Source organism: Abramis brama, assembly GCF_963993115.1.
Source record: "Abramis brama genome assembly, chromosome: 18".
NCBI classification, from domain to species: domain Eukaryota; kingdom Metazoa; phylum Chordata; class Actinopteri; order Cypriniformes; family Leuciscidae; genus Abramis; species Abramis brama.
In genome coordinates this window covers 12,251,165-12,268,942 of record NC_139980.1, presented here as the reverse complement: position 1 = coordinate 12,268,942, position 17,778 = coordinate 12,251,165, and the positions used below count along the sequence as shown (strand labels likewise).

General features: G+C 36.5%; 1 protein-coding gene across 3 annotated transcripts; it reads right to left on the bottom strand.

Moving 5' to 3' along the window:
• Nucleotides 1–427: 427 nt before the first annotated feature.
• Nucleotides 428–17,616, bottom strand: ptk2bb (protein tyrosine kinase 2 beta, b). 3 transcript variants are annotated; one of them, XM_084091969.1, is made up of 31 exons: nucleotides 17,472–17,616; nucleotides 13,680–13,923; nucleotides 13,234–13,412; nucleotides 13,042–13,129; nucleotides 12,860–12,939; nucleotides 12,643–12,705; nucleotides 12,507–12,561; nucleotides 11,999–12,139; nucleotides 10,839–10,913; nucleotides 10,116–10,217; nucleotides 9,886–10,015; nucleotides 9,603–9,642; nucleotides 9,378–9,406; nucleotides 9,230–9,277; nucleotides 9,034–9,128; nucleotides 8,731–8,812; nucleotides 7,614–7,714; nucleotides 6,925–7,040; nucleotides 6,247–6,347; nucleotides 5,949–6,038; nucleotides 4,519–4,723; nucleotides 4,251–4,359; nucleotides 4,094–4,153; nucleotides 2,767–2,889; nucleotides 2,445–2,594; nucleotides 2,312–2,347; nucleotides 2,129–2,153; nucleotides 1,945–1,991; nucleotides 1,671–1,805; nucleotides 1,157–1,237; nucleotides 428–981 (listed from the first exon to the last, which is right to left on the bottom strand). In XM_084091969.1, the coding sequence occupies exons 2-31, from the start codon at nucleotides 13,869–13,871 to the stop codon at nucleotides 745–747; spliced, it is 3,015 nt and encodes a 1,004-aa protein (XP_083948095.1). In that variant the 5' UTR covers nucleotides 13,872–13,923; nucleotides 17,472–17,616; the 3' UTR covers nucleotides 428–744. The 3 variants fall into 3 exon arrangements, with proteins under 3 accessions (XP_083948095.1, XP_083948097.1, XP_083948096.1); XM_084091971.1 differs by lacking the exon at nucleotides 17,472–17,616 and adding an exon at nucleotides 16,686–17,206; XM_084091970.1 differs by lacking the exon at nucleotides 17,472–17,616 and adding an exon at nucleotides 16,682–17,178.
• Nucleotides 17,617–17,778: the final 162 nt, after the last annotated feature.

Sequence of the window (17,778 nt, the reverse complement as noted above, 5' to 3'; positions counted from 1 at the left end):
GGTTAGAAGATGGCTGTGTCTCATGTGACCTTGTTATTTGTACACACTGTGACTATACAAATCACAACATGTAAAATAAATAGGCATTATTTTGTCACTTATTGGGAGCAGTATGCTAGCTGGAGCCATTTACCTCCAGTCTTTGTGCTAAGCTAGGCTAGCAGTGGGTGCGTCAGACAGAGTTACGGCACACACGGAGATGAAAAGGGTATGGACTTATCTAACTCTGGGGGATACGGTGAATAAGCTAAAGTCCCAAAAAGTCGGCGTGTTCCTTTAAGTTGCTGGCTGCAGTTCACTTAACGGCCACCGGTGTCGCTAATCACAAGGGTTTCTGAATTCTACAAATAGCCCCTTTCATTCAAATACACATGTAAAGGGTTATATTTGCACTTTTGATCTGTGGTGTTTTAGGAAGACAACATTTACCAATAACAACATCTTTTAATGCTGTTTGCAAACATAAAAAGCATATTTGCTTATATGTGATTTCTCTTATATAGCTTTGGTCTACAATACATAAAAATGTAATTAATAAGACAAGATGTCCAGAGCAATGTTAGGTCATGTAGAGGGTTCAGCAAGCTAGCTGTTATTAACAGCTGTTATTTCTATTGGATGTTTCACGTCCCATACTGGTGTTTGTGTTGCCCTGTTATTACATAAGAACTGAATCTTATGCAAACAGATGATTCAATCTGTCCTGTACTCAAGCTGCGGGTCGGCATGTCCCGAGCTGCTCCTCTAGTCAGTCGGTGAGTCTGCGTCCTCAGGTTTGGGTCTGGCCAGGTTCGAGCGCACCCGTGCCTGGTCTACAGAATCTAACAGGTTCTTGGCATCCATGGCCAAACCGTGGGCCGCTGTCAGCATCTGTTTCTTGCACTCTTCCTTCAGAGAGGTGATGGCGTTCTGCTGGGCCAGACGCATCTTGCTGATGAGCTCGGCCAAGTCCTTATTCAACAACTTCTGAGTGCCTTCGATCTGAGAGCAGAGACAAAGAAATGTTGAGTTCACCTTTGTGCTCTTAAAGTCTAATCTGTATTGGAGAAGATTAAACTCACTTTTAGCAACACTTAGAGAGGGCATTTCACTTGGAAAATGCAAACATTTATTTTTATACTTTATATTGTTAGTGTCATGAAATCAGGTCTGATACCTCTGTTCTACAGGAAACATGCAGAGTTGGTAGTATATCATCCACACTGTTGATCAGATTTCTTAATGAGAGTCCGACAGTCTGCAAATGAATTATATACATTAATACACACATACATTAATTTTAAATTTAGGCCTAAATATTTTTTTTCACTGCATGAATTAAATATAAACTGATTCTTATTAGATATAACATAAAAAATTCCTTCAGAGCAGTGAGTAATTTACTCTTTGTCTTTTGTTGTTTTAACACTAATGACACAGACGGCACAAGGTATATTAGGCTGTCAGTCAGTGTGAGTAATGCATCTAGTTCTTTTTTTCCACAGCTTATTGCACTTAATAACTCTTTTTAACATCATGCACGTCCTGTTCTTTATCTTCTCATTCATGCACGTTTCTTTATCACTCTAATAAGTGCCAATACATTTTAGTACTCAAGTAGAAATATCTCTATATAGACACTTTATATTGTCACTTTGATATATCCTCATACCGCCCAGGCCTAATCTCACTTTGACAGAAGAGATGTATTCAGTAGATGGCAGTGTGTTAATGTCATTTTTCAGCTGCACCACCACTTTCACCACGTCCATGACACACTTGTACACATTATCCTCTGAGCGGTCCAGCTCTGCTGTAGGTGTAGGCTGAAAGACAGATGACAGACAGAAGACACATTAAACTGAATAATTGTTACTACCATTGTACTGGGAAAGTGGGGTCAATTATTTACACATTAAACATATACAACATGCATACTGTACATGAGTGTAAACAAGTCTTTACTTGCACTGTAGTTCTGGGTGGTTTCGAAGGAGGATGATGCAGTTCAGCTTTAAGTGGATACAGGAAACAGTCAGTATAGGAGGTAACAAGTTAATCTGGCACAAGAATTACATTCGTTTTCTCATCAAATATAAATACATGTACATCCGTATCTTGACTTTTCACTAGAATGCAGAGGACTTACCATAACTAAGTGGTGGTTCAGGTGCCTGATAATTAATAAAAAATAATAATTATTGGGGTTGTCAAATTTTACACTCAGGTGATAGTCATTTTTTTACATAGTACATCAGATCTATGAACTGGAATGAAAATATAATTGATAAAACATGTGATATGGGTTTTAAAAATGAAAGAACATACACACCTCAGGAATATCTGTGCCCTCGTGAACCATTGGGTCCTTAGAAAGAACAGCAAGCATGCAATGTGTATTATATGAAATATTAAAGACAGACCTATATTACATAAGAGATTGGTAAAAAGGTTTTCCTCCTTACCAGTAGCTTCTCCTCCTTCTTTAACCATTTGGTGTCCTCCTCCATCTGCTCTTTCTGCATCTTCATAGCATCCTGCATGCGCTCCTTCTCCACCTGCCACAGCCTCTGGGCATCTTCCATACTGGATGGACCGAAGCTGAACTCGCCCTCCTACCCCGTACACACACAATAAAAGTTCTAATAAAAGTCTACAATTATTTTTATATTTTATTTATTTTATTATTATATTATTTTATAATGTTTTTATTAAAAATAAAAAACTATTACAATAATGAAATTAAATGAAAATACATTTAAAATAGACATCATGGCTTAATTTTACCCCAAGACTGAGGCGACGGGGCGAGGCCTTGGGAACGGACAGAGAGTTGGTTGAGTCCACAGGTGACTGGTAATCACACGGGCTGGCCAGGTCAGGTGAACTGGCACATAAAGCCTCATTAAGCTAGTGAAATAAGAGCAGAATACATTAAATTAATATAAAATTAAATAAATATAAAATAGAATCATCTACAATTATTATTATAATGTAAAATATTATTAAATATTATAGTAACACATCATATACAGTATATATACAGTACAGGTCAAAAGTTTGGAAACATTACTATTTTTAATGTTTTTGAAAGAAGTTTCTTCTGCTCATCAAGCCTGCATTTATTTGATCAAAAATACAGAAAAAAAAAATGTAATATTGTGATTTATTATTACAATTTAAAATAATTGGTTTTCAATTTATTATACTTTAAATTATCATTTATTTCTGTGATGCAAAGCTGAATTTTCAGGATCATTACTCCAGTCTATCACATGATCCTTTAGAAATCATTCTAATATGATGATTCATTATCAAAGTTGGAAACAGTTCTGCTGCTTAATATTTTTTCATAACCTGTGATACTTTTTTAGGATACTTTGATGAATAAAAAGTAAACAAAAAATAAAAATAAAAATAAAAAAAAGCTAATTTTAAAAATTAAAATCTTAAAAATAGAAATCTTTTGTAACAACAATATACACTACTGGTCAGTAATTTGGGGTCAGTAATTTTTTTTCTTTTTTTAAAATAAATCAATACTTTTATTCAGCAAGGATGTGTTAAATTGATAAAAAGTGATAGTAAAGAAGATTTATATTATTAGAAAATATTTTTAATTTTGAATAAATGCAGTTCTTTTTAACCTTTTATTCATCAAATATATTAGGCAGCAGAACTGTTTCCAACACTCATAATAAATCACAATATTAGAATGATTTCTAAAGGATCATGTGATAGACTGGATGTCACATGTGACACTGAAGACTGGAGTAATGATGATGAAAATTCAGCTTTGCATCACAGGAATAAATTATTTTTTAAAGTATATTCAAATAGAAAACTATTACTTTAAGTTGTAATAATATTTCACAATATTACTGTTTTATTTCTGTATTTTTGATCAAATAAACGCAGCCTTGATAAGCATTAGAGACTTCTTTCAAAAATATAAAAAAAACATAATGTTTCCAAACTTTTGACCTGTACTATATATTCAATTAAATATTCATTGATTCTATATTCTATATTTACAACAAATCAGTGCTTAGTGTTTTAAACTTAAAACTATACATTTCCTATATATGACATTTAAACAAAAAGAACACACTACCTGGAGATGTAGGCCGACTCCAAGGGTATTTCCGAAGCGGCTAGTATTGACCCTGGAAGGCTGGAGGTGTAAACAAAATACACTGACTGTTAAGAGGAATGTGCTGCTGTAACTGAGTGTAAGGGCAAACAAAAAGCCAATGAAAGCTGACAGCTACCTTTGGTGGAGGTTCACTAATGTTAACTTTGGGCTCCGGGAACCGGGTGTTACGGGCTTTGTCTCTCTCTCTCTCCGCCTCCGCCTCCTTCTCCATTTGGTGGACATCACTGTTAAAAAAAGAGTGCGTTAGTTACAATGAATGTAAACACAATGGAAAAAGATGGATAAAATGTCAGTTAATGCAATGTTCTGAACCATTTTAGATAACTTAGAGAGAAAAAAGCAAGATATTATATCAATAACAGTGATTATTATTGGGAAGAAACCTGATGTTGCAGGCTAGTTCAGTGAAGGTGGGTCTCTCGCGAGGGTCGTAGCTCCAGCAGCGGGTCATGAGTGAGTACAGGGCAGGAGGGCACTGTTCAGGTTTGGGCAACCTGTTGCCCTGTTCCAGCTGGTTAATCACATCACGATTGTCCAGCCAGTGGAACGGCTGTTTACCTCGGTTCGTAATCTCCCACACGCACACAGCTGGACGGGAGCAACACGAGAGAATAAAATGGACATGAGGAGGAATCGCATTTTACTCTTCTCAGAAAAAATGAATACTTATATTCCGCAAATATGCAATAAATTGATACAACTGAACATTTAAAACATTTAAAGTCCACATGAAATCAAAATTGACCATATTTACTTTGTTTGCCTAAATTGATCGTTTTGTGGTGAACAATTCATCCATGCAAGTCAATCCACACAAAAAAATTTTTTGGCTTCGTAATCTTTAATCAAAATCTGAAAATGCCCCTCCCCTCTGCATTGGAGGACCTTCCCTGATGACATAGGTTTGAGGACTTGGGTTGGGAAACGCTTAACCACTCCCCTCAAACCGTTAGTCTGTTATGAGCGAGAGATGGAGAGGAGGAGTGCTAGAGTAAAACCCTGCCCTCTGTTCAATATTCCTTTTCACTGGGAAATACGTCACAACACTGGAGAAAAGTCATTTGCAACTTCCGGTTCACGCGGACTTTAATTCAGAATAGTTTTTCTTTCCTGAAAAGTGAGGCCAAAGCTTGAGTAAATGTTGGGATCATCTGTTCACCTTTCCCCTGCTTCAGTACTGATGATGGTGCATCTGCACTCTTGTGTGAAGCCATCCATCAGAGAGACTGAGTGACAGGTGATGATTTACAGAACATGGCAGCTGAGGTTCACGAACAGAGGGGTCTCTGTCTCTCTAGTCATGTGTTATTTACCCCATGTGTCAGTGAGGGGCGTCAGAAATAAAATAAAATCTGCTGACGTCTCAAGCTATCAAGCTATCAGCTGATCAAAGACTAATATAAATACAGTACAGAAAGATTATTACAGATATGTTTTATTCCAATATGATTATTTAGTAAACCAGGAAATTAGTTTAAAATGAAAAATTGGCAAATTGTTGTGAAGGAAATGAAAGTCAGTTATTGTATGGTAATTTGTCTAAATTAAGTTGATAGTGGGCCTGGGGCACTGAATAATGTTTTCAAGTAGAGGATGGTTAAGCATGCCAAAACAGAAAATTGGATTCATAAAAAAGAATTATGTGCCCTCCGAGAACTTTACGATGACTAATAAAGAGAGAGGGAATTTTAGAAATATTTGTTTCTAAACTGGCAATATACAAGCGATTGTCTGTCTATATTACTGTAACAGTGTCATTGGTTGGTACACTGGCCTTGTGTTAAAATCTGATGATTTTCTTCTATTCACTCACCAAACATCCACACATCACTGGCCGCGGTGAAACGTCTGAAGTTAATGGATTCGGGAGCCATCCATTTGATCGGTAAACGAGTAACAGATGCTGCAGACATAATGCAAGGTAATGAGAAATTTCCAATGCCTGCTAAACAAAATATAAACATCAACACAGCTAAGAATATTTTCGAAGATTTATATAACGTGGCACTAGCGGAGTTTAGATGCAGATTCAACAGGGAATGAAAAGATGAATCATGCAATGATTAAAAAAAATCACAACTTTTATGAGTGTGTAAAACAGCTGAGGTAACCTTTGTAATATTCTTCATCCTCTATGTATCTGGAAAGGCCAAAGTCACCCAGCTTCACAGACTCAGGAGTGGCAACAAGCACATTTCGTACAGCTATGTCCCTGTCAACCAGATGACAAAAACACATAAGACAAACAGCAACAATAATGAAAATCTAGATTTTAGATTAATGCATAGATTTCAGAATGTCTTAGTATTTGGTTTGTTTCTTTTTCTTTAATGACAGTAGCACTCGAGCTGCATGAACTCCACAAGTTTGTGTAAAACCTGATGATCACATTATCCAGCATTTATTGAGTATTTCTGTCAGTAAAATTTGAATTTATTTATTTCAAATAAATGCTGTTCTTCTGATCTTTCTACTCAAACATTTTACACGGTTTTCCAAAAAATATAAAGCAGCACAATTGTTTCCAACATTGATAATAATAATAATAAAAAAAAAATTCTTGCACACAAATTCAGCATTTTAGAATGATTTCTGAAGGATCATGTGACAAGACTGAAAATTCAGCTTTGCTATCTCAGGAATGAATTACATGTATGTAGTAAATTTAAAACAGATATCTTAAATTGTAATAATATTTCACAATAATGTTGTTATTATTGTATTTTTGATCAAATAAATGCAGCCATGGTGAACAAAGTAAATTAAAAATACTGAATTGAATGTCACACCGGTGGACCATGTTCATTCCCTGTAGGTAAACAAGCGCTTTGCAGATCTGTAGGCTGAAGAGAACCAGAGTCACGCTGGTCAGACTCTGCTGATTTTTTGTCAAGTACTTCCCCAGCTGTAAGCACAAAAGAAAGTATTTTAGAAAAGGATTAGTGTGGCAATTTCCACTTTATTAAAGTGGAGCATTACACATCATATAGGAATACAGTCTTTCTGCTGCCCTGAAAGGCATTTTCCAAGCCCTATGATGGTTTCTAAAGCATTTAGTTACTGTATTAAATCGTAACCATGTTTGCTTACCACTACTTGACTTCTCAAACCAGTGATTCTGTACTTGACAAGAATCACATAATACTAAACTTCCTGTGAGTTTGTAAACAGTTTATGACAGTTTTACAGAGCCTGCAAATGTTAATAGAGCCATATCTATGGCATTCACTTAATTGAGTTTGCTACATCAATCACTGCCTTCCTGGCAAATGGAATTACACTATGGATTGAAAGGAAATTTTATTGATTTAATTTAAAAGTTACGTAAACCCCTCTATCTCATGTAATATATAACCACCCTTGCCAAAATAATCCCTCATAGTGACAACATTATTGGCCCTGCAATTTTCCAAAAGACGTGTTTTGACATATAATAAAAATAAGAGTGATAACATCCAGCGTCAGAGCTGTTGCTTACCTCTCCGTGCTGACAGAGCTCCATGACGATCCATACCGGGTCTTCCTCAATGACACCAATCAGCCGCACTATGTGTGGATGGTCAAGGTTCTTCATGATAACTAGATGGGTGGGACGTTATAATGCAAAAAAGAATACAGTTACTTATTATTATTATTTAACATTTTATCATGTCTTTATTGTTTATTTTTGCTTGATTTCAAATGTCTGTATCATCAGTGAATTATCTAACATGATTATGATATTTTTTTTTATATATAATTAGAATTTTTAATAATTGTCACGGTGGACCCAGAGAATATGAAAATCCATCATTAAAACCATTATATAGAATTTTCATCTCTTGTGTGAAAACTTATTATTATATTATTGAATATTTTTCATGTCTTTTTTATTTCTACCAGATAAAATATTTCAGCCAAGTTTGACAACTAGAAACATGTATATTGATTATTTAAAAAAAAAAAAAAATTACATGGCATGTTTTATAATTTTTTATTAATTTACATAACTTTTTCACTTTTAAAATTAGGCTTCCTCATATATCACATAACAAAATATGTGGTTCTTCAAATAATAATAGAAAAAAACAGATCAAAACAAAAACAAATATTGCTTTGTCTTATTTTAAATAATTTTAAGTAATTTTGAGGACCCCTTGGAAGTTTGTTGAAGGCCCCTAGTGGGCCCCGGGCCCCTGGATGAGATCAACTGGTGTAGAACAAAAATGCAAGGAAATAAAGAAAAAGCAAGGTAAATATCACTTTTTTTTTCTTGTGCATAATTTCTAATCAAGCTGAAATTTTATAAAATTATGCAAAAATATTTATTAATTGTATGTAAGATACATAAAATGCTAGCCAAAGGAGTCTGATATTTTATTCCAAAAATATTTAAAATGCTATTTCCACCAGAGAATGTTATTAAACAATGTATCATTTGAGATATGCTTGAAAAGGTTGACAGTTGTGACAGATAATGACAGAATTCTCAGGTGATTGATATGTAGATACATTTGTATATACACAAGTTAAATATTTATTGTCTAAAAGTCCACAGGTCCAAAAGTGCCCACAGTTGAAGAAACACCCATCTCTTGACATTTACATTAACATACCTGCTTCACCCACAAACTTCTCTCTGACGTCAGGTGCACACTCCTTACAGGTCTTCACCGCAACACTGATCTTCTCCCCACTCTAACCACAACAATTATTGAAAATTAAAATGATTAAATTAAAAAAATTCATAATCATGTTAGTTAATTCACTGATGATAAGATGTATTGATGTTATTGTGAGACATCTATCAATATTATGCTAAATGTAAAAGGAAAAATCCAGATTTGACCCACAAAAATTTTTTTTTTTAGTATTTGTTGCATCATAACACATCTAAAGTGTCTGGAAGTACTGCTTGCCTTTTTATGATAAACTCCTTCATGAACCTCCCCAAAGAAGCCTTCGCCCAGCATACATTTCAGGATGATATCTTTCCTGTACAGGCCAACCTTTGCTATTGTGAAACACATGTCAAACTATGAGAGGACTTGAACATCAATACAGTACAAACAATAATGATTTCACAGTGATACAAAAAACAATTCCGTTACATACCAGGTGGTGGCGGCTTTTCATCTGCGATTTCACAATATATATCAGAGTCTGAAACATGGAGTTGATGTTATTCACATTGTCAAGAAGATGTTACAATAATACAGTAAATATCAAGCTGGGTTCCTGAATGGGAGGGTCTGATACTCACTGCTGTCTCTGAAGCTTTCTTTCTGCTCCCTAACAGCGGGAAAGAGTGAACAGCATTGAGGACAGTGAAAAAAAGTCTCTAAAAAATGTGCAACGTTTAATCAGCAGGTCCAGATCCATTTCACTTATTGTAAATTATTCCACATGAGATCATTTTAGAGTTATAGTGATTAATATTAATTCTGTGGAGAACAAAACAGAGATAGAGGAATGTTGATGTACTCACCCAGAGGGAATTTCAGGAAGAGAGTTGCGCAACTGCACACCTAAGAGAGCAAAGATAAATCTCAGTTTACAACACAGAGAAATATGGCAATACACAAACCCACATTAATCACAAAAGTCATGATTCAAAACGCACAACGTTCAGAAGAACGCTGCCCTAAGCTCTATTCTCAGATCAACTGCAAAACTATTAGTCATTTATCTCCTTGGTAAATGCCTCTGAAACTAGCTCACACAAACTCTTTTAATTGACATTTTGCAGACATACATTAATTGGGACTTACCTTGAGATTTACTTTTATTTGTTCCAGCTATCAAAGATGAGTCTGTGCGGTTAAGCAACCGACAGTAGCCATCAATCAGATCAGCCATGTTCTCCGCAATGGCCAGAGACGCCACGCTGACAGAGAGAGGCTATGAATGGAAAAAACGTCACGGCTAGTTTAGTACATGAGTGGCATTGTGCATACAAAGTTTAACAACCTAATACTGAGCATAGTGAGCACATTCTTACCTGTTTGGCACCCTCGATATCAATAAGTAACAATGTTCTGCCATCATTTTGTGCGTTATACTTGATACTTCGGATCTGTTTAAATTCAGCAAGGCAGACAGCCTGGGGAGGGTAAAAGAGAATGAACTTTAAACAATGTTTGGACACTGACAACTACTAAAGTTTATTTCACCACAAAATAATAATATTAAAAAGGTAATTGCGACTTTTTATCTCACAATTTTTATCTTTACAATCTCCCAATTGCAAGTTTATATATCACAATGTTGACTTTTTTGCAGAATACTGACTTTTAAGTTATACATCTTGCAATTCATACTTTTTTCTCAGAATTCTTAGTTTACATCTTTTTTACTCAGAATTCTGCATGTATATGTGATCAGGACAGGTGTCTAAAAATGTGGGAATAAAAACAGAATTGTGAGATGTAAACTCAGAATTCTGAGAAGAAGAAAAAAGAATTGCGAGATGCAATTGCAATTCTGCGATAGTTTACTTCATATAACTAGCAATTGCGGGATATAAATATGCCATTCAGATTTTTTAAAAAGTCAGAATTGAGATCAAAGCAAAATTTTTGCAAGACAAAAACTCGCAATTAACTTTAAAAAAATAGATTTTTATTGCGTGGCAGAATTAATCTTCCATAGACAACTGTCCTGAGACTGAAAATAAACTGATAGTAATTAAAATAAAGACTTTTCCAAGTATGACGTTGCTCACCGTGGAGTCTGATTTGGTGCGTTGACGAATGCCTTTGACACCAATGACTAAATCCACTGCTAAACTCCAGCCTTGCTGTGTAGATTAAGAAGGACTTCAGTAAATTTAAGTAGTACATTAAAGGGATACTTCACCTCTGGAAAGATGAAGGTGTATTTAAAATAGGTCATTTATGTAGAAGAAATGTGAAGAAATTTTTGAATTTGGAGCTTTCTAGACTGAGAAAAGCCAGAAAATGTATTTTTGGCTCATGTGGATGAAAGACAACAACTCCCAGAATGCACTTGCTTCGCTGCCCTAGGAGGCCACTCCCAAGCCACGCCTACCGGTAAGAAAGCGCAGTTGAAAACAACAAGGTTAGGCTACTCGAGAGTCTCCGTGACGAGTTTGCCCGAGATTTCGAGATCGCCCAAAATGTCTGGGATTCGGCTTTTGCGTTCTACAGTCGCCATTCATTATGTTTACTGTGGCGAGCAGGACGAGGCTGAGGGCCGTGGGAGAACGGCACGAGGCCGGTGGCGTCATTACTGAGATGCGCCGGTCTCGTATCTCTCACGGAGGAGCGGGAATCCAGTTAGATTGAAACAAAAGGTGTGCATGTAAACAATGAATGGCGACTGCAGAAAGCAAAAGCCGAATCCCGGACATTTTGAACGATCTCGCCCGCCGGACAAGTCCAGGGAAAGGAGGATGGTAACCCCTACTACTCAGCTTACTCCTACTACTCAGCTTTCTCCACAGAACAAGAGCCTGCTAGCTTAGCTTCCAAAGAAAGACGGCTGACACTGTGTGTACATTCTGTGAGTGAGATCCCACCCTCTATGGGCGGGTTGAAAACATGCGGGACAGCCCCTCCTACTGGCTGTAGTCTTTAGCCTCTGGCCAGAAAATCCTCTGATGACGCAAAATGACGATTTTTGCGTCATCGGAGGATTTTTTCCAGACAAAAAAATACATAAATCTCTCATCTCAGGGGGATATGAGGGTGGAAAGCACGGTAATTCGAAAATACTACAGGTTTTCTACTAATACAAAGCTTAATGCTAAATCCTGAAGTATCCCTTTAAATCTGAGTTCAATTTCTAACATGGCCACAATTCTTTGCATAATCCCCAATATTTTTTAAACACCTAAATTGGGGAACTTGTGTGGAAACTTACCACTAGCTCACAAGGGAATATTTCCTCGTCAAAGTTGGAGAATTCTCCATAGGTCTCGAAGAACTTGATCATACACTCGTCCTCTTTTAGTGTAGCATACTGCTGAAACGTCTGCTGGATGAGCTTCCGAAGTTGCTTAGGCTGTTAAAACCAAAATTGTACAGTTTAGATGTAGAATTTCAGTGTGTTGAGCTCTCATAAGCTGCCACTTTTTTATTTTTCAGTTTATTTAATCAGGGTCCTGATCGCCCTGAGAGGGTTTACTTTTCCGCACTTCATCCACTCAGTCAGAAATACATGAGCCAATCTGAATTTATGCTGAGTTTAAATGTCTTATCGGTAAACATTTTGTATTATACATGTATTAACATTGGTATTATAGGTTGTGCCGAACAGCTGGTTAAGGAGAAATGATTACTAGTACTATTTAACACAGACAACATTAACTTGGGAAATGGCCATTCAATCAACTATTGTCACCTCTTGAAAAGCAGAAAACAAATCTAACCTTCATACTGTCAATAAGTCCCTTAGGAAAGAACAGGTCCAGACCAACATCTTTTCTAAATAAAAAAGCCACGATATTAGCAAACAAAATCACCTTTTTAAAATGACTTTTGTACAAATGAAAAATATAAACTTACTCTAGCAAGTCAAAATTTGTCTTTTTCTCTAGACCTTTGGCATTCATGTCTTTATAAAATCTCCTGAAAGACAGAACAAACCACATATGTCATTCAACGCTCTGACATTACCTCTCCCAATTCAACACAGTTCAACAAAAAAAAAATCCTCAGTTGTTGCTCATGAAGCCCTGTAGTTACACTCGATAACAGACAAACAGAGTCTGCTGTTCTTTACCTGATCTCTAAACAGCCTAGCTGAAGTGCCATGCCGTCGCTAACTTTGCTAGGATGATGCTGCATGTAGTCACAGCGCACCTGCCACAAGAGAAACAGTATTTTCATGGACTGAGCAACAAAAAGTGACTACATACAAGTTACAACCACAGAGACGAAGCAAATCTGGAGATGTTTGCTGACCTGTTGATAGAAATACAAAAGGAAGGTTCTGTCTTCTTTTAACCTCTTCATGAAATCAACAGGAATGTAGCGAATTCTAAGGTCATATCTGAAATAAAACACACACATATATATATATATATAACATTAAAATAACAGCCAGTTTATTTGGTGATGAGGGTGGGAGTGTTGACCAGCGTCATTGTACCTCACCTCCACTCTGCCTCAGCATAATGGCTCTCGTAGCGTGTCTCAACCTCTCCTACAGTCAGGTCTGGGTGAAGCCAGTGGAGCTCCTCAGATTTGAGGTGTTTGAGCCTCAGCCCAAAGCAGCCTGCGTTCTGCACATTTGGACCCAAACGCCCACTGATCAGAATAGACTGGATGATAGTCTGATGGATACGCAAAATACAAAATGTTTAGACAATGTATTCCAACATTTGGTATAGTGTTACTAGAAATTCTATGAATTAGTTTTGCCAATCAAAAAAAAAAAAATGTCATTCAGCAAGGATGCATTAAATCGATTAAATTGATAAAGTGACAGTAAAGACATTTATAATGTAACAAAAGATTTCTATTTTAAATTTCTATTTAGAAACATAAAAAAAAAAAAAAACGTACCAGCCCCAAACTTTTGAACAGCAGTGTATGTATACCTTGATCTGCCATGAGCTGTCACATTTGACCAGTTTGAAGTTTTTGCTGAGGTTGTTGCTGCTACTGAAGCACACTTTGATAATCTTCACAGGGCCACCATCTCCAACAGGACCCAAGTCAGGGCTTTTGATGCCCCCATCCCAGTCCTGTGTGGGTACCTTCCAGGAAAGGGTGCTTGCATCACTCGCCATGTCCACGTTACGTCCTCAAAGATATTCACACACCATTACACAATCATCTCATCTGGTAGTAAGGCCAGTTTGGAAAAACAAGAACATTGTTTATAGTTAGATGAATCATTTGTGGCATGTGCTAAGGCTTTAACAATTAATGACATTGTATATATATATATAGTATATCACTTTTACCATTTTACAGCAGGAATTGTAATTACAGAGGGATATTTCATTTTGAGAATTGCTGAAGATTACATTTAACAGTGTTATTACATTATTAGTGTTTTTAAAGATTAAATTTAAGTAACCACTGGATGATGAGGCACTTCTGTGTCCACAACAAAATGATGGAAAATGTAATCTACATGTAAAAATAAGGGAAATTAGCATGCACAATTAAATATACAATATCAACAAATACCGGTAAAATTGGTAAATACATTTTTTTTTTTTCTAAAATCGGCTGATAACTGATATATGGCAGGCTAGCCATATACTGTGCATTGTTATTAGACAACCTGAAAAAAAGCATATTCAAAATGGATGTTATATGTCCACATCCTTAAAAATCCATTAGACCAAAGTTTACACTGTGTTTGCTCACACTGGTTGTGTTTCTGTGCTCAAATAATCACATCTCTTTTTGTCCCCACACCCATGTGATTGTATTTTCTGGAATATAGTGCTGACACAATATTGATTTGTTCTGAGATTATCAGAGGGTGTTTCACAAATTCTAAAGGCACAGCAAGCTTGTAGTTTATAGGAGGTTTATAAATGTATATTTATATGTATGTGAGCATGTGTTGTCAATCTGTGTCAATCTGTGTTTTCTCTTTTAGGGCCTGTCTTGCTGTTTTGTTTGCCTGAGGCAATGAATTCCTAGAAGTAAGGCTACTTTTTTTTTTACTTGCTCAAAGCACAACTGCCACGCTACCTGTGTTTGTGCACAAGCAACTGAAATAGTCCTGTGCAATGCATGCATATGACAAAACCTTTATGTGCTCTGTTTCTTGAAGAGTGAGATTATAATCCCTTGCAGTTACTGTTGCAAAATGAGTCATAAATGGCTAAATAAAGTATCAGCTTTACTTGGTTTCAGTTAAGCCTTTATTTTAAGTGACTAATCATTTGTTTACACAGGGCTAAAGTTTCAGTGTCACATCAGTAAAGTGGACATTGTTTTTAAAGTCTGGTTAGTTGAAAAAAGAATAAAACATTAGTGTAGAAACCAGAACGACTTGACTAGTTGTTCTGAAATAGTTAATCTCACACAGATAACAAGTATGTGGGATTTGACCTCTGGAGGCTGTAGTTTTTACAAGCTAGCGCTAGCTCAGAGCACACACACACACACACACACACACACACACACACACACACACACACACACACACACACACACACACACACACACACAAAACAGAACTAGCACAAGGGAGGAGTTCTACGTGCAAACAGCATTTTCAAATACCTGGATAAAGTATTTCAATGTTAAGTTCTAAAACAATAAAGAAAATACAGATTTTTGTTTGTTTTATGTCAAACATTTTTTTCAATTACACTTTTATAAGTCACTGAATTATATAGCTCCACGTTTTGTTTATATAGTGAAGCACATGCCCTGACTGAGAGCAGACAGCAAGAACGAATGAATAAATAAATAATTTATAGGCTAAATGATACATTTCGCTACACTCTCTTGTGTTCTGGTATTGTTATTTTACACTTGACACTGATAATGAACATTTTAAAAGTCTGATAGTCTTGATATTTTCACTATCAACTTTAATGGAATAATAAAATATACACTTACATGTTTAGCATTTAATTATATTAATTGTGTGCAGTAGCGAGGGAAGGGGGGGGGGGGGGGGGGTGCTGCGGGTGCTGCAGCCCCCCTCGTCATAGCATCAGCAACCCCGATGGGCTGTGGACTAACATAATATTGCACTTAAAAACGTGAAATAAAAATAAATAAATGGACAGCGTTAACTAACTCTCTTATGCCTATAATGTAGTGAGTGTTCAAGCTACGGAGAAAATGAAAAAAAGTTTGAATTTGTCATGCTTTGTTCCAATCAGAGCACGTGAGCGGAGAGCACATTTCTGAATATTCCGCTCCGCTCGCTCATTCCGCTCAGGGTCGCTTGCTCAACCCAGAATGGCCTGCTGCTTCGAAAATATGTGGAATAAGGGCTGCCTCCGACTAAAGTTTTTTTCCTAGTCGACTAGTAGTTGTTCATTTAAGCCAACATTAACATTTAAGTTAAATAGGCTATATACAGGATAATGAGCGTGTACATAATAGCCTATAGCCGCAGTCAAGCGCACGCATAAAGCTTGCCACAAAGAACCGGCGAAAGTATGTGTCAAAGATTGCAAGGAGACATTTAATTGTTTATTAATAAACTGGTGTTTTCTGTGTCGCTGCAAAGATGAAGTTGGCGATGCGGACTCGCCATGAACGCCAGAGAGAAATAGCCTACACATTTCATATGGATTACATAATCAGAGAGTAGCCTATTTCTTTTCGTTTTGAATAGTTTCGCTTAAAAGTAGACATTTCAAGCTTTCTATAATAGCCTATATTTCTCAGATCTGTGAGGCTGAGTTTCAGCGCCCTCCAGTTCACGTGCAATGCAAGTGATTGTGCCAACACCTTATTAGTCTGCTATATATGTGCTTCTTATTTATTAAATACAGGCAATTGGTTGATAAAACATTGATCAAAATTAAGATACAATTTATGCAAAACGAAAATCTTTTAAAAATAGTCTTTCTACAAAACAAAACTCAATGAAGTGGTCAAAATCATGTCTTACCCACTCCATGTCTCCAGACATATTGCACATCTCATGATGTATCATTCTCATGCCGCATGCTCACTTTCATAATCAACATTGATTAAATTAAAAAATAACATTAGCCTATAATATTTAAACATAAATATGAAACTAAAAATGTTTTCTTTAATGGCTACAACTTTAATGGCTACAACTTTTTAGAAATTTCCTGTCTTGTCGTCAGCTACAACATAATGAAGTCACATATTTTCCAACTCAGCCCTCAGCCCCCCTCGCATGAAACAGCTTTCAGCGCGCCTGATTGTGTGTGGTTTCCTGAATCCTCCTTACCCAAAACAGGCCAAAAACTGAAGTAGGCTACTGTACTGACTTGCTGTAAACGCCTATCAAAGGGTGAACACTTAGTTAAGAAACTGACAACTATAAACCCTTCTAAAGACGAAATAAACACTAAGTTAAGGCAGACCGCACTATTCCTAGACTGCAGCAGGTTGCGTGGCCAGAATGCATGCACTATGTAGACAATGGAATGCGCGTGCACGTAACCGTACCTGCGCAGACTTGCCCTCCCAAAACACCACACATAGCCTAAATATAAATGCATGAAAAAGAGTTGTAATGTAAAACTGTGTATTTGAATTAATAACATGTCCATATATTACAACACTTCGGAATTTATTGCACGTTTGAGATTTTAATGAGTGTATTTTACTATTAACAACTTGACCTGACAGTATGGAAAACAACAGCACGTAAGATGTTTTGCCCGTCACCGTTAACGCAGTATTAATTAAAGTTGCTCACTAACCTTGCAAAGTTGTGGTCTTTTTGTCTTGTTGTTGTTTTTCTTTTTCTTTTCTTATTTCCTTTAAGATCCCCAGTCAAAGTCCAGCTCTCAGAGTCAGGTAGATAGAGAGAATGCTCAAGCCACTCCCTTCGCTTGAGAGTGCACTTCCTAGCAGTGTCGAAAGCTCTCCGTTATAGGTGAGACTGAGCAAACGGTCACCGCTTTAACACGTTCTCACATTTGTAATATGCACACATTTGATTACATTTGATATGACACACAGTTAGCAAAAGTCACAGTATGTTTTAACTGATGTTTTATGAGCAAT